At 49.8% G+C, this 22,767-nt stretch overlaps 1 protein-coding gene and 1 long non-coding RNA gene across 3 annotated transcripts in view; one reads left to right on the plus strand and one right to left on the minus strand.

Annotated features, from left to right (window-relative positions):
* Positions 1–22,767, plus strand: part of PSTPIP1 (proline-serine-threonine phosphatase interacting protein 1) — a 50,407-nt gene that overhangs the window by 26,000 nt on the left and 1,640 nt on the right. For both annotated transcript variants that reach the window (XM_082238401.1, XM_082238402.1), the window contains exons 5-14: positions 370–476; positions 7,779–7,841; positions 9,194–9,292; positions 10,690–10,735; positions 10,950–11,029; positions 11,356–11,454; positions 12,060–12,156; positions 17,020–17,107; positions 18,350–18,420; positions 20,165–20,265. In XM_082238401.1, the coding sequence (XP_082094527.1) occupies positions 370–476; positions 7,779–7,841; positions 9,194–9,292; positions 10,690–10,735; positions 10,950–11,029; positions 11,356–11,454; positions 12,060–12,156; positions 17,020–17,107; positions 18,350–18,420; positions 20,165–20,265 (851 nt within the window). The remainder of the gene's footprint in view (positions 1–369; positions 477–7,778; positions 7,842–9,193; positions 9,293–10,689; positions 10,736–10,949; positions 11,030–11,355; positions 11,455–12,059; positions 12,157–17,019; positions 17,108–18,349; positions 18,421–20,164; positions 20,266–22,767) is intronic.
* On the minus strand, positions 12,423–22,764 carry LOC309541016. Its single transcript, XR_014223615.1, has 3 exons — positions 22,111–22,764; positions 20,326–21,770; positions 12,423–12,512 (listed from the first exon to the last, which is right to left on the minus strand). It is a non-coding gene; the product is annotated as an uncharacterized lncRNA (long non-coding RNA).

The raw sequence follows: 22,767 nt of genomic DNA on the forward strand, positions 1-22,767 counted from the left end.
TGCAAAAAACCGAATCTGTTTTGGGGAAGTGGGTTTGTTGCGCAAGACCTCTCAATCCGCACAAATTGCCCAACCTGAATTTTCCAAGATGTGATAGTGGCAGGTTGAAAGTGCCCCATCAGGCACTGGTTTTGAAGTGTGTTTGTGCAGCTTGCTTATTTTACTTTACTCACTGGGAATAAAGGATGCTGTCAGTTTGTACGCAAAGACCAGCAATGCTGAGCAGACACACCAACAGTGAACATCCTCATGCTGGCTAAGGATGCTTTCACAGTGACTGTGAAGGAAAGGTCACCTGCAAAGGTGGGATCGCTCAGCTCCTGTGTAGAAGATTCATCCGGACAAACTCTGCATTCTGATTTTCTGCAGAAATTGAAAGTATTGGGAACTCTCACATCCAGCTGGCCATAATGATGAAGGAGGAACTGAAGGGCCTGGAAGAATTCAGAGAAAGGCAGAAGGAGCAGAGGAAAAAGGTGAGGCATAAAATAATGGTCACCCCAGGAGGAGTGAACAGTTGGGTCCCCAACTAGATAGCAAAGGCACAGAGCAGCAGCAAAGACATTTATGTATTATATTATTGATTATGAAGATGTTTATATCACCATCGTTAATAATGAAAATAATAATAATAATAATAATAATAAATTTTATTTATATCCCGCCCTCCCCAGCCGAAGCCGGGCTCAGGGCGGCTAACAACAATAAAACAGTACAAAGGTACAACATAAACAACATTCTAAAATCATTCATTATAAAAATTAATTAATTCAAGCCACTAGCAACCATTGGGCCAGAGCTCTGCGAAGATTGCCGAGGGAGGGAGTCAGGCTGTGCCCTGGCCAAAGGCCTGGTGGAACAGCTCTGTCTTGCAGGCCCTGCGGAAGGATGTCAAGTCCCGCAGGGCCCTGGTCTCTTGTGACAGAGTGTTCCACCAGATCGGAGCCACAGCCGAAAAAGCCCTGGCTCTAGTTGAGGCCAGCCTAACTTCTCTGTGGCCTGGGACCTTCAAGATGTTTTTATTTGAAGACCGTAGGTTTCTCTGTGGGGCATACCAGGAGAGGCGGTCCCGTAGGTACGAGGGTCCTAGGCCATATAGGGCTTTAAAGGTTAAAACCAGCACCTTAAACCTGATCCTGTACTCCACCGGGAGCCAGTGCAGCTGGTATAGCACCGGGTGAATGTGATCTCGCAGCGAAGACCTCGTAAGGAGTCTCGCTGCAGCATTCTGCACCCGCTGGAGTTTCTGGGTCAGTCTCAAGGGCAGCCCCACGTAGAGCGAGTTACAATAATCCAGTCTGGAGGTGACCGTCGCGTGGATCACAGTGGCTAGGTCAGGGCGAGAGAGGTAAGGAGCCAACTGCTTAGCTTGGCGGAGATGGAAAAATGCCGCCTTTGTTATAGCTGCAATCTGCGCCTCCATGGAAAGGGAGGTGTCGAAGATTACACCCAAACTCTTAACGGACGGTGCTGGCACTAATTGCGCCCCCGCAAGAGATGGGAGTTGCCCCCCCAATCCCATATCGCCCCGTCCCAGCCACAGGACCTCTGTCTTCGAAGGATTTAGCTTCAACCGGCTCCCACGTAACCATCCAGCCACAGCTTCCAAACATCTGGTCAGTGTGTCTGGGGCCGAGTCAGGATGGCCATCCATCAACAGATAGAGTTGGGTGTCATCGGCATACTGATGACAACCCAGCCCAAAACTCCGAACAAGCTGGGCGAGGGGGCGCATAAAGATGTTGAAAAGCATCGGGGAGAGTATCGCGCCCTGAGGTACTCCACACACCAAGGAGTGGCGCGATGACAATTCCCCCCCAAGCGCCACCCTCTGTCCCCGACCAGAGAGAAACGAGCGCAGCCATTGAAGGACTGTGCCCTGGATCCCCACGTCGGTAAGGCGGTGGTCCAAAAGTTCGTGATCGACCATGTCGAAAGCTGCTGATAGATCTAGAAGAATCAGCAGCCCTGACCCGCCTCGATCCAGCTGTCTACGAAGGTCATCTGTTAGGGCGACCAGAGCCGTCTCGGTCCCATGACCAGCGCGGAAGCCAGACTGGAATGGATCCAGAGCCAATGTTTCATCCAGAAACCCACCAAGCTGTTCAGCAACCGCTCTCTCAATCACCTTACCCAGGAACGGAAGATTCGAAACCGGGCGGTAATTGGATAGATCTAAAGGATCTAATGATGTTTTCTTTAAGAGCGGGCGCACCACTGCCTCCTTCAGTTCCCCTGGGAATGTCCCCGTGCCAAGGGACAAATTGATGATATTCCCCAGGGGGGCCCGCACCTCGTCTGGACACGCTCTAATCAGCCAAGACGGGCACGGGTCGAGAGGACAAGTGGTGGGCTTTCCAGCTCGGAGGAGTCTGTCCACATCGGCTGGGGATATCTGGTCGAAGTGGTCCAATACTGGACCCGAGGACAGTCGAGGGGCCTCCAGTTCCTTTATTGTATCCAAATTGGCAGGGAGGTCATGGCGGAGCGACAAGACCTTCTCCGCAAAAAAGCTCGCAAATGCCTCACAGCCGTGTGTCAATTTGTTATTTAAATTTGGCTGTCCCTCAAGGGACGTTAAAGACCTAATAATACTAAATAATTGCGCTGGGCGAGAGCTAGCGGATGCAATGGAGGCCGAGAAGTATGACTTCTTAGCAGCCTTCACCGCCATCTCGTAGGTTTTCATAAAAGCCCTATAAGATGTTCTTGAGGCTCCGTCACGGGCACCCCGCCATACTCGCTCTAGCCGTCTGAGGTCCCGCTTCATTTTCCGAAGCTCCTCGGTAAACCAGGGAGCCCGGTTTCTGCGGGGTCGCAGAGGGCGCTTAGGTGCGATCTCATCGATGGCTGCCAGGAGCTGGGCATTCCAGCCCTCAACAAGCTCAGTCAATGAGTCGCCAGGGGGAGCAAGGTCCCGCAAGGCTTGGCGGAATCTCTCGGGGTCCATCAGCCTCTGCGGGCGAGCCCAAATTGGCTCGCCACCTAAGCAGGGTGGGGGTGGAAAGTCAATCCTGGCTTTCAGAGCGTAGTGATCAGACCATGGCACCTTCGTCGGAGGAGACATGATCACATCTATACCGACGCCAAAGATCAAATCCAGCGTGTGGCCTGCTTGATGTGTGGGGCCCGAAACAAACTGGGAGAGCCCTAGTGTCGCCATGGAAGACACCAGGTCCAGAGCCTGTGAGGAGGGAGTGGCATCGGCATGGATGTTGAAGTCCCCCAATACCAATAGGTTAGGGAACTCCAAGGCCCAGCCGGCCACCGCCTCCAGCAGGCCTGACAGGGTGGCTGCTGGTGCGCTAGGTGGCCGGTACACCAGCCAGACAGCCAAGCTCTCCTCGGAGCCCCACACTAGGCCAACACATTCGATGCCGGGGATCGATGGCGATGGTAGAGCCCTGAAAGGACAATCTTCCCGGATTAATAATGCCACCCCTCCCCCCCGGCCCACAGTCCGCGACTGGTGGAGGACAGAGAAACCCGGGGGCGCCATCTCTCGTAAGGTAACTGTTGCCCCTTCGCGCACCCAGGTCTCCGTCACACAAGCCAGGTCGACCCCCTGCAAGATAAAGAAATCTCGCAGGGTGGCGGTTTTATTGCCTATAGACCTGGCATTGCACAGCACCAGTGACGGAGGTGAGTAATCCTTGCTCACCCTACCCTCGTCCCTCGGGATGGGGCGCAGATTGGAAAGGGTACGAGCGTATCCATATCTCGATCCCCTTCGCCTGTAACATCTGCCCCCACCGCCATACCTCCCTCGCCCCTCCACGGTAGCAATCCCAGGCCTCATAGTGGCCTCCATTGATGGCAATTAATATTATTCTTTCGCAGCCTAGAACAATAAAACCTTAAAACAGTAAAAACAAAAAACAAAAACAACCCAGAAAACAATACAACAATACAAACAAAAACTGCAAAAATTACAAATTCATCAAAATCTAACAAATTCCCCAGCCCACCCAAACATCCATCCCACCCCATATATAGAATCGAAAAGGAAAGGAAATATTAAAAACAAAAACAAAACAAAACATGTTAAAAAGGGCTCTGCACTCCTCCGGGTCCTCCTGGGCAGTAGCAGCATCAATGGCAACAACCATCCTTGTGAGGCCCCACCCTGGGCCAGATAGTAAGTGGCAGGAGCAGTCCTTGTGAGGCCTGTCAGGCCCTCCCTAGGCCAGGTGGTAAGTGGCAAGAAGGAGCAGGGCCCTCAGGCACTCACGCAGGAGAGTCTTCCTGGGCAGCAGAGCAGTCCTTGTGAGGCCCCAGGCCCCGCCCCAAGCCAGATGGTAAGTGGCAAGGAGCAGGGCCCTCAGGCACTCACCACAGGGGAGTCTTCCTGGGCAGCCGAGCAGTCCTTGTGAGGCCCCAGGCCCCGCCCCAAGCCAGATGGTAAGTGGCAAGAGCAGGGCCCTCAGGCACTCACCACAGGGGAGTCTTCCTGGGCAGCAGAGCAGTCCTTCTGAGGCCCCAGGCCCCGCCCCAAGCCGGATGGTAAGTGGCAAGAGCAGGGCCCTCAGGCACTCACGCAGGAGAGTCTTCCTGGGCAGCAGAGCAGTCCTTGTGAGGCCCCAGGCCCCGCCCCAAGCCAGATGGTAAGTGGCAAGAGCAGGGCCCTCAGGCACTCACCACAGGGGAGTCTTCCTGGGCAGCAGAGCAGTCCTTGTGAGGCCCCAGGCCCCGCCCCAAGCCGGATGGTAAGTGGCAAGAGCAGGGCCCTCAGGCACTCACCACAGGGGAGTCTTCCTGGGCAGCAGAGCAGTCCTTGTGAGGCCCCAGGCCCCGCCCCAAGCCGGATGGTAAGTGGCAAGAGCAGGGCCCTCAGGCACTCACGCAGGAGAGTCTTCCTGGGCAGCAGAGCAGTCCTTGTGAGGCCCCAGGCCCCGCCCCAAGCCAGATGGTAAGTGGCAAGAGCAGGGCCCTCAGGCACTCACCACAGGGGAGTCTTCCTGGGCAGCCGAGCAGTCCTTGTGAGGCCCCAGGCCCCGCCCCAAGCCAGATGGTAAGTGGCAAGAGCAGGGCCCTCAGGCACTCACCACAGGGGAGTCTTCCTGGGCAGCAGAGCAGTCCTTGTGAGGCCCCAGGCCCCGCCCCAAGCCGGATGGTAAGTGGCAAGAGCAGGGCCCTCAGGCACTCACGCAGGAGAGTCTTCCTGGGCAGCAGAGCAGTCCTTGTGAGGCCCCAGGCCCCGCCCCAAGCCGGATGGTAAGTGGCAAGAGCAGGGCCCTCAGGCACTCACGCCAAAATGAATATTAATTACTGTATAAATAATATGAATGGTGATAATAATGACCATAACCCAATTAAAGAAGGTTAGTTGATTAACTATATGCATTTCAGTTGATTAAGTGTGCATCAAGTGGGAAAAGCACAATAGTTCTAAAGAGAGAGATTCTGGACAATTTTTCTTTGTTTTCAGAGGATGCATCCAGGCAGAATCCATCCAGAATCATTAGTCTCAGAGAGCAGAAACTGGAATCAACTGTGGAGCAAGAGAGTTAGCCGCAGTCTGTTTGAGGCACAGCTGGGGAGGGTGGCCTTATTTATCTCCAAGCAAAAGAGACAGGGACACTTTTCCTGCCCAGCCAGCCTGGCCAGTGGCCTGGGGTGCAAGGAGGTTTGAAAGGCCAGGTTCCCTATTCCTGCCTGGGATTCATTCTGAGAACTCAGGATGATAGTGGCAGTGAAGAGAGGAAGGTGCTGGAGGCCTGAGTCACCTTACAGAATCTCGAGTCTGCTTCGGAAATAGGAAAGGATCTCTTTCCCCTCTGGCTGCCCTGTTTTCCACTGTCATCTCAATTAACTTTAAAATATATTCAAAATAAAAAAATTCCTTCCAGTAGCACCTTAAAGACCAACTAAGTTAGTTCTTGGTATGAGCTTTCGTGTGCATGCACACTTCTTCAGATACACACGAAAGCTCATACCAAGAACTAACTTAGTTGGTCTTTAAGGTGCTACTGGAAGGAATTTTTTTATTTTGACTATGGCAGACCAACACGGCTACCTACCTGTATTTAAAATATATGTGAGACTTAAGGGACAGATGCATAATTGAAAGGAGCAAATGCACTAGAAATCTCATTGGTTCCTCTTGCTCATCTATTTTATACACATCTGTGTATTATTTAAAAGGCCAAATCAGCCCAGGCAATGTAGAAATATACTTTTTAAACAAAACAAGAACCCCGCAGGGCCTGATGCACCTAAAATTGTTGCAGCTCAATCCCAGTGAAATCAGTTTGTCTCTTGTGCTTTCAGTCAGGCTGAGAGCCAAACTTCACATGGCAGGCACTGCTGTGATTCTTGGAAGGGCAGATCCACCCCATACATTTGAAGACATTCAGCGTTTACATTTAAAGCATGTGACTTCACCCAAAGAATCCTGGGAACTGTAGTTTAAGGATGCTGGGAATTGTAGCTCTTTCTTCCAAATGAAAAAGCTGAAGGAGGCTGTAATCAGAAGTAGAGAAAACAACTTGGTCTTCCCCCTTCCTGTTTCCCTTTGGTTGCTCACATTCCTCTCTAAGCTGCTTTTCTCATTCAGAAGGAAGAGATCCGGAGTCCTCCCCATCTCGTTTATTCCTGCAGGTGGAAAAACAGTGATTTGGGACTGGGCGGGGAAATTTTGGGGGAACTACAGGGAGGGAAATGGTTAAACAATCCCCTCCCCCAACACTCTGTGCCTTCCAATTCCAGATTTCCTTGGCTATTTTTTATTTTAAAAGAAAACTTTAGGGAGAAGAAAGAAAGAAAGAAAGAAAGAAAGAAAGAAAGAAAGAAAGAAAGAAAGAAAGAAAGAAACTGTCCATCGTGTGCTCTTTGACCTTCCATGAAGCCTAACTTGCATCCAATATTGAGGGTCTTCTTTTCAAAGACGTGCTGTCCTTTCTCCAGTTTGTGAATTCTGAATCAGATCCCTCCAGGCTGCAGATCAGAGTACGAAGGGACTTAACTGCGCCCAGTAACTTAGGGACAGCAGCCCTGTAAATGGTTCTCTGATGTTTGAGAGACATTAATATATTGGATGTGATGGACAGACAGGCTGTATCCTAACTCTCCGCTTTTCCTGAATGGAGGTGATAAGTGCCGCTGGGTTTAACTGTGGAGAAGGGCTTTCTGAGGATGTTGCCCTATTGGCTCTACTGACAAATAGACAGCCAGAGCATAAGGAGAGGCGCTGTGTCAGTCAGATCCCCAAAGGGAGACAAGACACCTTCAAGGCTTCCTCCGAAATGTTTGCTTTTTATGCTTTGGCTTTTGACTTGTTTGGTGGTGGGTCGGGCGCTGCCTGCTTTTTTGGCCTGTGTTCTGTTTTGAGGTGTGCACAGGTGTTTTGTCTGTTTGAGGTGGTGTTCCACGGTTCACCAGTCGTCTGGAATTGTGTGAATGCAGCAAGATTGCATCTGATGTGTGTTTAATTTGCACTAATTCAGCTCTGCACGGTTGAAGGCAGGCTTGTTGAAATCACGCAAATTTAATCCAAGCAAGGCAGAGAGCTTAAAATTGGGTTGCCCAGTTTCCAAAAGGGAAAATCCAAAGTTTTTTTATGGGAGGGGGCAGACAAAGTTGTTAAGCTATTTTTAAGGAAATTTGTCAAAATATAGACCTCCAACATGGGTTGCATACGTCTGGATTTTCCAGGACATTTCAGCAATTTTTGCCCCGAATCCCAGTTCTATCCAGGAAATTCCAGATGTAGGGCAGCCCCAGCTTAAAAGCTCTTTTGCTGGGGGACAAGAGTTGTAAATCTTCTGTGTTTCCTGCAGTATGAAAGTACAATGGAACGAGTGCACAAGAACAAGCTGTCAATGTACAAGAAGACCATGGAGGTAAGAAATGAGCTTAAAGAGCACACGTATTTCACCACAGCCTAAATAATTGCTTTAATCAGGCTGAGGATGGGGCCCCTTACCATGAAGCTCACCTAGGCATGAGTGACTGAAGTCCCTTCTTGCCGGTGGGTCTCCTCTGAGGGAGAAGTTGCCCTCCAGACATGGGATTGTGGGATTCCCAGAGGCACTTGGTTGGCCACCATGGGAAAGAGGCCCTTGGCAGTGGCAGACTTTAAAATTCCAGTGGTGCCCTGAGTGAGCCCAAAATTTGGCAACCCCTTCCTTCCATTCTGCCCAATGCACCGCATTATAGCTGCGGTGCCCTGTTGATGCCCAGTGCAGAGACACCGGTCACCCTGTCCAGAATCCACCTTTGACCTTGGTATGATCCATTGAGGTGCGTAGATTTTTAGGATGCTACTCAGAGTAGACCCATTGAAGTTAATAGACAGGACTAACTTAGGTTCTTCTCTGCGTAGCACTTGGGCCACATTCACCCTATGCATTCAAAGCACTATTATACCCCTTTAAAGAGGTCTAGCTTCTTGCAAAGAATTCTGGGAGCTGTAGTTTGTTCAGTGTGCTGAGCATTCTTCGGAGATCCCTATTCCCCTTCCAGGAGTTCCCTGTGAAGAGGGATCGACTGTTAGACTGGACTGCGAATGAGGGCACTAGGGGTCTCCCTACAACTCTTAGCTCTCTTAACAAACTACACTTCCCATAATCCTTTCGGGGGAAGCCAGGGGCACAGGAAGGGGTGTGTGGTGAGGGCAGACACCCCGGGTGTTTTCGCTGGGGTGTGTGTGTGACATTTGGCAGTCACGGGCAGGCGGTGCACCGAATGTCTGCCATTGACGACTTGCTCCGCCACCGGCCGGAGGGCGCACCCCAGTGGCTACCCCGCGCCTGGGAGGGAACCCCCCTCAGGAGTGCACCCGCCCTGGGCAGCGCGGGCATATGCTCCGCCGCTGGGGAAGCCATGACTCTAAAGTATCACAGTGAATCCTACAATCATAGAGTTGGAAGGGATCCCAAGGGTCATCTAGTCCAACCCCCACAATGCACGCTTTTAATGCAATGCATTTTAATGTCCCTAGGAATTAATGAGCCCAAGTTCGTCAGTGAGTCCATTCCGAGTAGGACTAGCCTAGGACACTATCCTAAGAAGAGCCTTCAGCTTCTGGGGATTCCCTGCTGTCCTGCCACCAGCTCCCTCCCTCCCTCCCTCTCCTCCAATCTCATTTACTTATTTTTTTATTCATTTTATTTATTAAATTTATACTGCCCTATACCCATTGATCTCAAGGTGGTTCACAACACATCGACGGTATTTATATCTTTGCCTGCAGTCAAAGAAGTCTTATGAGCAGAAGTGCAAAGACACCGATGAGGCTGAACAGACCTTGGAGAGGATAAGTGCCGTGGGCAACCCAAAGCAAACAGAAAAGGTATCCTAGAATCTCAGTGGTCTTTCAAGGGAGCAGCTGGGCGTTGGGCCTCCAGCAAACGCCTGCTTTTCACTGTGGTGGTCTCCCTGGTTCCTGGGTTGTCCCATTTGACTCAGCTGATGAAAAACTAGGGTGTCATTTCTCTTAGCTAGAGGTGGAGGAGAAATTTGGGTTGGCCTGTATTTTAATGCAAACTGAAACACAGCTATCCTTCAAAATTCACAGTTCCCAAGGATTGCTTTGTTAGAAGCTTGTGTGCGTGGTCAACAGGAAAATGACCCATTTGTATTTATCTGGTACCCTTTTATTGAATTCGCTAACACAAAAAGAATAATAAGTCTGTTCCTGTTCAGTGCAGATTGGGTTGGCTATTTTAGTCAGTTGGCTTGCATGCTAAAGATGGTATATTTATTCCTTGTGTGGGCTGGCTTTTGATAGTGTTGTATATTGTGCTAATGGGAAGAATTTTGGTAACTACTGAGGGTGGCTGGGTGGGGTTTGGAGGTGATTTGAGCTGTAACTCTGATATATGTATTCTGTATATGTTGTATATTGTTATAGATTTGGGGGGAACCCTCCAAACCCTAGAAATTAATAAATGGCAGGATTTGGATTATTTGGGATGTGAAGGGAGAAATGCCAGCTGCAGAGGAATTCCTGGGCCGGCCTTGGCCAAATGGGCAGCGATGTCCAGCAACCTCGATGGAGGAGTCAGTGGCTGGGAGCCGGGGGGGGGGGGGGCTCTGCTCTGGCTCCACAGTTGGAGGGCAGCAAGGCTTCTGAATACTAGTTTCTGGAAACCGCAGGTGGAGAGCGGATTGCTCTTGTGCTGGAGTCCTGCTTGTGGGTTTTCCATCTGGGTAGAATCATAGAATCATAGAGTTGGAAGAGACCACAAGGGCCATCGAGTCCAACCCCCTGCCAAGCAGGAAACACCGTCAGAGCACTCCTGACATATGGTTGTCAAGCCTCTGCTTAAAGACCTCCAAAGTAGGAGACTCCACCACACTCCTTGGCAGCAAATTCCACTGTCGAACAGGTCTTACCGTCAGGAAGTTCTTCCTAATGTTTAGGTGGAATCTTCTTTCTTGTAGTTTGGATCCATTGCTCCGTGTCCGCTTCTCTGGAGCAGCAGAAAACAACCTTTCTCCCTCCTCTATGTGACATCCTTTTATATATTTGAACACGGCTATCATATCACCCCTTAACCTCCTCTTCTCCAGGCTAAACATGCCCAGCTACCTTAGCCGGGTATTTGGTTGGACATTGTGAGAACAGTGCTAGAGAGGCCATTTTGGCTCTTCTTGTGTTGGCAAGGGTATCCAGTATTTACAATAATTAGCATCCCTTCTCTTTCTTCTGCAGAGCCATGACAGTCTTCTCTTTTTATATTTCAGAGTCAGACCAAAGCAAGGCAGTGCAAAGAGGCAGCAAATGAAGCAGGTACTGTCCAGAAAACCCACAGTAGGTCACATGTGCCCCACACTGCTGGGGCAGGCACAGGTCCTGGCAACCCAGCCATCCAGGAGGGTCTTCCTGTTCTTTTAAGTCTTGGGTATTTTGTCCTGGAGGATTCCTAATCATGGGATGGGGCTACACAAAGAGAGACTTGTACCTCATTGGTGAACACCTCTCATTTGTTTTTCTGCTGCTGCAGAAAGAGTGTACAAGCAGAACATAGAATTGCTGGATCAGGCCCGGACTGCCTGGGAGCAGGAGCATATCAGCACTTGCGAGGTAAGAGGTTTCCATTTGGAAAGCACTTTGTACCCACGGCTCAAGATGAGCCGCAGCTTTCCTAGCCCACTGACGCCTGTGCATTCTCCATGTTGACATGTGGGACTTCTGCATGCCATGTTGAAATGGGGTCAGGTCCGGGTTTTGCGAAGCCCTTCCGTGAGTCTGCACCACCTTGCTGCAGCAGGTCCCAGGGGCCCCTAGCCGTGGCTCCCCTCCTGAGTGTGGCCCCTTGCCAAATGCCCAAGCTGCCACCTTTGGACGGCGGCCCTGACGCAGAACACCATGGAGCCAACGGAACCCCCCTTTCTCCTTCATGGATCCAGGCCTTCCAGCTCCAGGAATGCGACCGAATCACCATTCTCCGGAATTCCCTGTGGGTCCATTGCAACCAGCTCTCCATGCAGTGCGTGAAGGATGATGAGGTAACTACACACTACACAGGCCAGCGGTGGTGTAGTGGTTAGAATGTCAGCCTAGGACCTGGGAGGCCAGGGTTGGACTCCTGCCCCCCTCTCCCCTGGAAGCTCTCCCCTTGGGCCCGCTCTCAGCTTGACCTCCCTTGCAGGGTTGTTGCTGTGAGGATCCAGTGGTGGGGGAGGAGGGCTATCTACCCCCACCTTGAGCTCCTTGGAGGGAAGAAGGTGGGACAGAAAGGAAATAAATAAAGCTGAGGCTAAAGTGGAAGGGAATCCCAGAAACTCAGAAGAGATCCAAGGGATTCCTAGTAACCATTAAACAACAAAATGGCCCAGAGCATTGAGGAAGAGCGCAACACTTTCAACCGCAACTTAACTCCTAAAAAATGTTTTTGTTCTATTTATTTATGAAGCATCTGAAGGTGCTCAGTAGCCTCATCAGAATTAAGGCTGCAACAGGCTCTGCCCGCAGTCTTAGAATCTTAGCCTCAGAAAAACCCATTTTCAAGGAAGGAACTAAGATGACTGGTGTCAAAAGAAGCAAAAGTTTTTGGTTCATAAAATGTGCTGATCAGGAGCCAAGCCACGTCTTCCCTTTCTCACTCTCCCAGCTGTATGAAGAGGTCCGCGTGAGCCTGGAGAACTGCAACATAGACTCAGATATGAATCACTTCGTTCAGAATAAGATGACTGGGATGGAGCCACCAGGTAACCCAGCTGAGGGAACTTTTTTATTTAGTGTTTTTGGTTGTCTGATTGTCACCTCTGAACTCCAGAAAGGAGGGGTGGGAATAAGGGCGACTGGAAGGTCCTTCCCAGGCAGCTAGCCCAGCCCCCGGCTGCTGCAGGAGACTTGTAGGCATTGCTTGTAGGCGGTGACCATCCAGCCTCTGCTTATGAGCAGCGTTCAACATTCACCAGGCGCACGTTGCACCCGGCTTTCATCCCCTTGCGACCAAATGAAGATGCCCGGGGGCTAGAATGGCTCCTGTCGCCTCCCCCATCTGGAGGGGCCTCCCTGGGGTCCTCGGATCTAGACTGCTTTCACACACCAGTACCACAACCTGTAAAATTATATCCATTATATTTTATCCACACAATCAGAATGAATTTCAGAAACCAAAAAGTTGTATTCTGGGGGTGGGGTGGGGGTGGCAACTAGGCATTCTGTTTTGGCAACTGTAACCTTGGTTTAAGGAGCCATTTGACACCGAGCTTATAGATCTGAATTTCTAACACTGCTTATGAGCTTCTAAGAAAGGAGAGTCCACCATCTTTCCTAAGCAGCCTGCTCCACTCTTGAATGGCCCACACTGCCAAGAAGTTCACATACTTAACTGAGATCCCTTTTTGTGGAATTTGAATGTGTTTTGTTTGGATTCCACATTCTGCTGCAGCAGGAATGGGGAACTTCCTATCTGGCCCTTGGGGCTTTTCCGAGCCCCCCCCCGACCCCCCTCGTGCCCTCTTCAAAGGGGAATGTCCGGAAGATCCTTTGCTTCCCATTCCACTGCCAAGCCATCACCAGTAGCATTCCCCTGCCAGACCATTAGAAACGTGCTATTTTTAACATATTGTGAAAGGTTCATAGAATCATAGAATCATAGAATCATAGAGTTGGAAGAGACCACAAGGGCCATCGAGTCCAACCCCCTGCCAAGCAGGAAACACCATCAGAGCACTCCTGACATATGGTTGTCAAGCCTCTGCTTAAAGACCTCCAAAGTAGGAGACTCCACCACACTCCTTGGCAGCAAATTCCACTGTCGAACAGCTCTTACTGTCAGGAAGTTCTTCCGAATGTTTAGGTGGAATCTTCTTTCTTGTAGTTTGGATCCATTGCTCCGTGTCCGCTTCTCTGGAGCAGCAGAAAACAACCTTTCTCCCTCCTCTATGTGACATCCTTTTATATATTTGAACATGGCTATCATATCACCCCTTAACCTCCTCTTCTCCAGGCTAAACATGCCCAGCTCCCTTAGCCGTTCCTCATAAGGCATCGTTTCCAGGCCTTTGACCATTTTGGTTGCCCTCCTCTGGACACGTTCCAGCTTGTCAGTGTCCTTCTTGAACTGTGGTGCCCAGAACTGGACACAGTACTCCAGGTGAGGTCTGACCAGAGCAGAATACAGTGGCACTATTACTTCCCTTGATCTAGATGCTATACTCCTATTGATGCAGCCCAGAATTGCATTGGCTTTTTTAGCTGCCGCGTCACACTGTTGGCTCATGTCAAGTTTGTGGTCCACCAAGACTCCTAGATCCTTTTCACATGTACTGCTCTCAAGCCAGGTGTCCCCCATCTTGTATTTGTGCCTCTCATTTTTTTTGCCCAAGTGCAATACTTTACATTTCTCCCTGTTAAAATTCATCTTGTTTGTTTTGGCCCAGTTCTCTAATCTGTCAAGGTCGTTTTGAAGTGTGATCCTGTCCTCTGGGGTGTTAGCCACCCCTCCCAGTTTGGTGTCATCTGCAAATTTGATCAGGATGCCCTTGAGTCCATCATCCAAGTCGTTGATAAAGATGTTGAATAAGACCGGGCCCAAGACAGAACCCTGTGGCACCCCACTAGTCACTCTTCTCCAGGATGAAGAGGAACCATTGATGAGCACGCTTTGGGTTCGGTCAGTCAGCCAGTTACAAATCCACTGAGTGGTAGCATAGTCAAGACCGCATTTTACCAGCTTCTTTACAAGAATATCATGGGGCACCTTGTCAAATGCCTTGCTGAAATCAAGGTAGGCTACATCCACTGCATTCCCTTCATCTACCAGGCTTGTAATTCTGTCAAAAAACGAGATCAGGTTAGTCTGACATGACTTATTTTTCAGAAATCCATGCTGACTATTGGTGATCACAGCATTCCTTTCTAGGTGCTCACAGACTGTTTGCTTAATGATCTGCTCCAGAATCTTCCCTGCTATTGATGTCAGACTGACTGGGCGGTAATTATTTGGGTCCTCTCTTTTCCCCTTTTTGAAAATAGGGACAACATTTGCCCTCCTCCAGTCTGCCGGGACTTCGCCTGTTCTCCAGGAATTCTCAAAGATGACTGCCAGTGGTTCTGAGATCACATCTGCCAGTTCTTTCAATACTCTTGGATGCAGTTCATCTGGCCCTGGAGACTTGAATACATCTAATCTAGCCAAATATTCTTGTACTATCTCCTTAGTTATTCTGGGCTGTGTTTCCTTTGCTGAATCATTTGCTTCAAATTCTTCAGGTCGGGCATTGTCTTCTTTATCGGAGAAGACTGAGGCAAAGAAGGCATTGAGGAGTTCAGCCCTTTCTGTGTCCCCTGTTTGCATTTCACCATCTTCTCCTCTGAGTGACCCCACTGTTTCTTTGTTCTTCCTTTTGCTACGAACATACCCATAAAAGCCTTTTTTGTTGCTTTTAACCTCTCTAGCAAGCCTGAGTTCATTCTGTGCTTTAGCTTTTCTGACTTTGTGTCTACACGTGCTGGCTATTTGTTTGAATTCCTCTTTGGTGGTTTCCCCCCTTTTCCATTTTTTGTACACATCCTTTTTTAATCTTAATTCAGTTAAAAGTTCTTTAGATAGCCACCCTGGTTTCTTTAGGCACCTTCCATGTTTCCGTCTCATTGGTATTGCCTGACGTTGTGCTTTTACTATCTCCGTCTTAACAAACTCCCAGCCATCATGAACTCCCTTTCCTTTTAGTATTGCTGTCCATGGGATCTCACCCAGCACTTCCCTAAGTTTTATGAAGTCGGCTTTCTTAAAGTCAAGAAATTGAGTCCTAGTATGCTTGGCTACTACTTTCCGCTGTATAGTAAACTTCAGAAGAGCATGATCACTCGCGCCTAATGATCCTTCCACATCTACCCCACTAACCAGGTCATCAACATTGGTTAGGACCAGGTCTAAAATGGCTGTTCCTCTTGTTGCTTCTCCCACTTTCTGGACAATGAAGTTGTCTGCAAGGCCAGTGAGGAATCTGTTTGACCTTATGCTCTTGGCTGAGTTTGACGTCCAACAAATATCCGGGTAATTGAAGTCCCCCATTACTACTATCTCCCTTCCTTTTGCATGCTTGGCCATCTGTTCCAGGAAGGCATCATCTATGTCCTCCGTTTGGCTTGGGGCTCTATAGTAAACTCCCACAATGAGGTCTCTGTTATTCTTCTCTCCCTGAATTTTGACCCAAATGCTCTCACTTTGGCTTTGAGGTTCTAAATCTTGGATCTCTTCACAGGTATACACACCCCTGACATATAACGCCACTCCTCCTCCTTTCTTGTCTGGTCTGTTTCTCTGAAATAGATTGTATCCCTCCATTATTACATTCCAATCGTGGGACTTATCCCACCAGGTTTCAGTGATGCCTATTATGTCATATTTAGTTTGCTGTACCAAGAGCTCAAGCTCATCTTGTTTATTTCCCATGCTTTGCGCATTAGTGTACAGACATTGAAGTCCATTAATCATTCCCCCGTGTCTCTTATTTAAGGATTTTTTCCTCCCTCCACTAGGTCCGCGTGCTGTTTGCTCCATTTGGTCTATGACATTTGGATGATCATCTTCATTAATTGATAGACTCCTACCTTCAGGAGCACTGTCTCCCTCCCCCACATTAGTCAGTTTAAAGCCCTCCTGATGAGGTTTCTGAGATTTTTGGCAAAAACATTTCTCCCAACCGTTGTGAGGTGCAGCCCATCACTTGCCAGAAGTCCATCTTCAAGAAACTGCAGTCCGTGATCTAAGAATCCAAACCGTTCCTGTTTACACCATTTGCGAAGCCAGCTGTTCACTTCCACTATTTTCCCCTCTCTCCCTGGGCCACGTCGTTCAACTGGGAGGACAGACGAGATGACAATTTGTGCATTTAGTTGCTTCAATTTCCTGCCGAGAGCCTCGTAGTCTCTTTTGATCTTCTGGAGGCTATTGCTTGCCGTGTCATTGGTTCCCACATGAACCAACAGGAAGGGGTATTCGTCAGTGGGTTTTATGATTCCTTGCAGTCGTTCAGTTACATCTTGGATCTTAGCCCCGGGGAGACAGCACACTTCCCGAGACATCTTGTCAGGCCCACAGATCACTGCTTCTGTTCCCCTCAGTAGGGAATCCCCTATCACCACTACACGCCTCCTCTTGGGTTTGGTCGGGGTTCTTCCGTGAGCTGTCCGTTCCAAGGTTGCCTGCACATTCCCTGAGGACTGACTTTGCTGCTCGTCTTCATATACCTGATCGACTGTAATGAGGGAGAGATCCTCAAATGGAGTCTGCTCTTCGTCTTCCATGCTAGGGGAGAGGACCTCAAAGCGATTGTGTATTTCTAAACAATCAGAGTGAACCCTGGGCCTCCTACTTCTTTGAGTCACGTTTCTCCATATATCTGGCTCCTGTGTTGGTGAACTAGCCTCCTTCTCAGGGGAGTCCCCTGTCTCCTCCCTGGTGGAGACGGTGTGCTCTGTTGCTTCCAAGAAGAGCTCTTGGTTTTAAATGTGAGCTTCAGAGGAGACAATGACCATGCGGTAGTGGGGGGGGGGAATGGTACAGCGATGCTGAGCTGGTTTTTCCCATGCCTTCCACCCCTTCTCCAACGCAGCTGCCATTGGCTACGAAAACTACTACGACCGAGTCCTGACGCCTAAAACCTGCAGCAGCCCCGTCCCGACATGTGGGATGATGAAGAGGTAACGCCGGCCCATTGGGCAACTTGAATATGGGGGACTCTCCCAAGAGACTTTGGGGAAGCTTTCTCTGCACAGGTGTAGAGCCATGTGGTGGTTTTTTTTGGGGGGGGTTGTCTTGGGGAATATGCAGTCACCAGGCTCCCCTCTGTGAGTTAGGACATCTCTGCTATCTTTAAAAAATAAAACAAAATTGAATAACAAAATAATCGACACATAGAGCTTTTGTTAAAGTCAAAAGAAAAAGAAAAAGTCAGGAGGGAATAAAACAGATATGATTATTATATTATTAAAATTGGGTATGAAAACAGCAATTTAAGAGACAGAGAAGCTGCCAAATAAAATCATATTTCTTTTGCAAATCACCTTGAGGTCCTTCTGCAATCAAAGATTTTATTAAATAAATAAGAAAGGGAAGGAGTTGGGACGGAGTTTGCCCCCCACGCGACTGCGTTGCCATATATGTAATAAATAACCTCAAAATAACCAGAGGATCAGCGTCCCGCCTGGCTGCAGGGAAAGTTGCAGCTCAGTTCCTCTGAAATACCAATGAACACAACTCTCTTGAAGCAGTGATCTCGGGTGTTGCATGAACTGTCTCTCCAGGCCTGAGCGATGACACTGTGCCATCTTGATGGCTGGCCATGGGGTTTCCTTCCGTCTCTGGGCCCAATCCACCCAGCAGGAAAGGGCAAGGAGTCTGACTTTTGCCACTGCTTGCACACTTGGGGAGGTCAGGTGTCCAGGCAGCAAGGGTGAGGCGGGGGCAAGAGTTAGCCTGTGGGATTCATTGCCCCTTGAAGCACTGCATTCTGGCTTCGAGAAGCGTTGATGTCTTTCATGGAGGATGAGGCTGCCCACTGATACTAACCAGGACGGCAACATGGAGCCACCATGTTCAGGGGCAGTCTACCCCTGCACAGCAGTTGCAGCAGGAGAGGCCTGTTGCCCTTTTGTCCTGCTTCTCAGAGGCATCTGGTGAAGCAGGCAGGCCCTGGGTCTGATCTAGCGGGGCTCCTCTCACGTTCCTAAGAGGGGGGCATGGCCAGGAGGCTATGGAAGTCCTCTGTGGGGGCCCTGATGGGGTCTGGGCGCTGGCAGGGCCCACTGAGGGTGACCCTCAACGCTGGCCATGAGCGCAGGAGCCATGATAAATAAGAAAGGAGGGGGCTGGCGGGGGGTGGGGTGGGGTGGCGGCAATGCCTCCTGCTCTGAAGCTCATCCTGGGTTCTTATGGCTCCACAGATTCTCTGGATTGCTCCACGGAAACAATCGAAACACCAACGACAGTATTGTTCCCACAGCTCCACCAGCTGGTATGTTTGTTCAACTGATGTTCTTTTTAGGAAGGAGCCCACATTTTAAAAGGGCCATTGGCACCTTTTCAGGATTAAACACAAATCCACCCCCTTCACTCTTTTGGGCATTGCTGTGTTAATCTGTTTAAAGGGACTCAAAGCTTGCAACAGATGGGTGTTTTTTCCCATTCCCCCAAGAGCACTTGATGGAGAAAGGGGGGGCCCAGCAGGGGAAGGGAGGGGCTGCTGTTTGCTTCCCATCAGGCTCTGCTTGCCTCTGTGTAAGATGGGGGGGGGCAGGGGAGAGGGAGAGGAACAGTGGTGCCAGGCAATCTGTTTTTGCCCGAGCAATCAAGGGCATCAGCAAAAGCACCACTCAGAGCTCTGCGCAGGCCCCCATCATCAGCTGGAGGCTGGGGCTTGGGCGCTTTGTGCACAGAGCTATGCAGTCCCTGGAAACCAGCTGATTACTGCCCCTGGCAAGACCTGGCGCCCCTTTGCAGCTGTGCCTGCAAAGGCCCTTGGGTCCCCCTGGTGGGACGGTGGGCGTGGCTTGGCCAAAACATGCTTGCGGGCCACATGGGGAGGCCTGGCGCACAGAGTGCAGCTATTGCAGCAGTGCTGTCAGGACTCTGTCTTGCAAAGGAAGTGAAACCTCAGGTCATACCAGCCCTGGAGGAAGCAGGAGCAGGCAGAAGGAGCCTGGAGAAAGAAAGATGACCTGAGTTTGGGTTTGGCACAGAAGAGGCATTGTGCAAAGCTGCCTGCCTGCCTCCTCCTGCTGCTGCTCAGTGCAGTGTGGTGATGATGATGATGATAAACTGTGTAGTTAGTTAGTTCATAAGATTCATACACCACTTGAATGTAAAAGAAACCCCTCAAAGATAAAAAAATTACAACATACCAAAGTTAACATGCATATTAAGATTACCTCAACTTTCTAAGCATGTTTGGGCTTGTCTAAGCAAGAATATTTTTATCAGGTGCCAAAATGAATGAGTCCAGTGAAGGCGCCTGCTTGGTTTCAATGGGCAGGGACTGCCAAAGTTGAGGTGCTGCCACACTTAGGGCCTTCCCTTCCCCGTTGCTGCTGCTCCGGCCTCCTTGAAGCCCTCCATGCTCTGGGACCAAAGAGCACTTCCCCCAATATCAGCTGTTGCAAATCTTGATATTGATGGAATGCCCTCCCTGTGGATGTGCGTCTCTCTCACCCATGTCTGGAGGAATTTTAAAACACTTCTGTTCACACAGACTTTCGATGGCTGAAATACAGTTATTGGCGACTGTGAAAAAAGTAGCTGTGAGATGCAACTGCTTTTGTTTTACAATTTTTGTATAGTGTTTGTTGCCTTTTGGGAGGATAGAAATCAAATAAATGATCTCTAATAGTTATCCACCCCAGAGAATTAATCTGATTTGGTGTTGCTAGTTTGTTCTGTATAATTTTATGATATTTTAATGATCTTATTGTACACTGCCATGGTAGTCTTTTAATGAGCTGGTGGTTAATAAATACTCATAATAAACAATAAAATCCCTTTAAAAAAATGATCCAATTCTTTGAGGTTTCAAAACAGCACCGGTACTTGAAAACAATTGCTGAGGCCAAAATATTTCCTTTGTGCTATGAATGCATCATGGAATTCATGTGGTTACTAAGGCTAAATCTAGATAGCCTGGTCCAATTCCACCTTGGAATGCCTCAGTACATTCCTGGGAGCTGCTTCGCCTCTCCAAGCAGTTAACCCCTTTGTTCCCACAGCTGAGAAAGCAGATGGCGTTTATGCAGCAATTCACGTGGCCCAAGAAGAAGAGTTTTCTACATCTGAGGACTACAGAGTCCTCTATGATTACACAGCCCAGGTAAGCATCAAATCCCCCCAGGTGCATAGAGCAGAGCAGGGGTCAGCAAACTTACTGCACCTCGGGACGGTGTCTCCAGCGCTGATCGCGCTGTCGGCTGGAGGGCGGGGGAGCACGTGCCCATACATGTGGGCACACGCTATTTCCGGCGCACTTCCGGGTTGGAGGAGCACCAAAAATAGCTTGTGCGCATGTGCACGGGCCTCCTCCGACCTGGATGTGCACCAGAAATCGCTTGTGCACATGCGCAAGCATTATTTCCGGTGCTCCTCCATCCCAGAAGTGGATCAGATAAATGAGTCCCTGGGGCCTTATCCAGCCCATGGGCCTTAGTTTGGGGACCCCGGCATAGAATCTGCTTAAACAAAATCAGTATCAATCTGAACACAAACTCCAGGAGGTAAATGTGGTTTTATTTTTATTGGCTGATTGATTGAATGAATTGCCTTTAAGTGGAGGCCATGCACAGCTGACGTGCTCCCTCGCAGGCCCCTTTTGTGATCCCAAAAACAAGGATAAAAATCCTTAAACACAAAGCCACAAAGCAGTTCCAGTTAAACTATCCCAAGAAATGGGAGCTGCAGAGAGAGCTCTTCCCCTGATCTCTCTGCATGTAGTAGTTGTAGTAGTAGTAATTTTATTATTTATACCCTGCTTATCTGGCTGGGTATCCCCAGCCGCTCTGGGCAGCTTACAGCACATAAAAATTTGTAAAACATTAGACATTAACAATTTCCTGATACAGGGTTGCCTTTATATGCCTTCTAAAAGTCAGATAGCTGTTTATCTCCTTTAGAGGGCGTTCCACAGGGCGGGTGCCACTACCAAGAAGGCCCTCTGCCTGGTTTCCTGTAACCTCACTTCTCGGAGTGAGGGAACCGCCAGAAGGCCCTCGGAGCTGGACCTCAGCGTCCGGGCAGAACGATGGGGGGGGGGGACGCTCCTTCAGGTATACTGAACCAAGGGCGTTTAGGGTCAGAGCCAACACTTTGAATTGCGCTCGGAAAACGTACTGGGAGCCAGTGTAGGCCTTGAAGAAAAATCAGTGACAGGAGACACCAGCTGAAGCCCAGGAGCACAGCAGAACTACCTCGAGATCCCTTACTCCACACTCCAAGGCAAAGAGTCCACGGGTAGGATTTCCTAAGGCCCCACTGCTATCAGAGCTGGTTCCTGGGCAAAGTGACAAGCCCCTGGCCTCACAGGGTGGCCGGGAGCAGGGCTGTTGGGTCCTGCTGCTGCTGCTGCTGTTCTCCACAATGCTACAGATGGTCTTCATGTTGGGAAGTTGAATGGCAGCTCCATCAGCTGCTAGAGCTCCAGGTAAGGAAACGCTTTGTGGGCGCCAAAGTCACAAGTCAGCAATGAGCTCCGTCTGGGCGCCTGGTACCCAGAGTAGCTTTGGCTGCTGTGTATGTTCAGAATTTGATTTGGGTCATGGTAACCAGGTTTAGCATACATTAACGAAAAAGAAGGCCATCACCTGATTAAAGAAACGTGTTGATCTATGAACTAAGCCAGGGGTCTGCAACCTTTAAGACAAAAAGAGCCACTTGGACCCGTTTCCGAAGGAAAAAAAACCTGGGAGCCGCAAAACCATTGCGACATTTAAAACAAATATATCTCCGGAGCCGCGATCTGACAGGGGGTGGGAAGGTGACGTCGGGACGGTGTGTGACTAACGCACGCACCGCCCCCATGCGACGTCACAGCCAGTACAGCGCCCGCCACAGTGGGGAGTCTCGGGGCGCACAATGCGCCTCCTCCCCTCTCTAGTATCCGCCCCGGAGCCGCGGCAAAGGTGTAAAAGAGCCACATGCGGCTCCGGAGCCGCAGGTTGCAGACCCCTGAACTAAGCTATAATTAATTGGTCAGTCAGTCACTTAATTTTGCTTAAGGTTGTGCTTGTTACTAAAATGAACATTCTGAAAATGGGGGAAGAGGCTGGAGGGGCTCCTTGGCCCTTTATGGTATGCAGGGCCGGGGGGGGGCACTTCAAGGCCACAGGCTGATTGTGGCCCTCCAGGTCTCTTTACCTGGCCCTCCAAACTCTTCCCAGGCAACACTCCACTTCCCAGCCACTAGCTCTGCTTCAAACCTGGAATGTTTTTGCCTGGCATGAATGTGTCCTTGATATCCGATAACCTCCCTTGCTTGTCTGGAGTGTGTGTGTGTGTGTGTGTGTGCAGAAGCCTGTCTAATGTGCAAAGGAAAACTTTAGTCTTGGTACTCTACCCACTTTTGCCTCTGGCTGAGCAAGGTTCCCCACCCATCAGAGCACCTGTAGCAGCACCTGGGTGGGACTGGGCAGCTCCACTCCCAACTATAGGTGTGGGAAAAGCATGGACCAACAGCAGCAAAATGCTGTCTCCACCTGAAGAACTAGGGAGTCAGGCAGAAGGGATCTGGCCTAGCCTTCTACCTGGGATGGTGATGGAGAAGCATGGGACCTTCCAGCTGCTGCTGAAGCAAACCTTTCTTCAGTCCTCCATTTGTTCTCTT

This window comes from Podarcis vaucheri (genome assembly GCF_965113315.1).
Source record: "Podarcis vaucheri genome assembly, chromosome: 9".
Lineage (NCBI taxonomy): Eukaryota > Metazoa > Chordata > Lepidosauria > Squamata > Lacertidae > Podarcis > Podarcis vaucheri.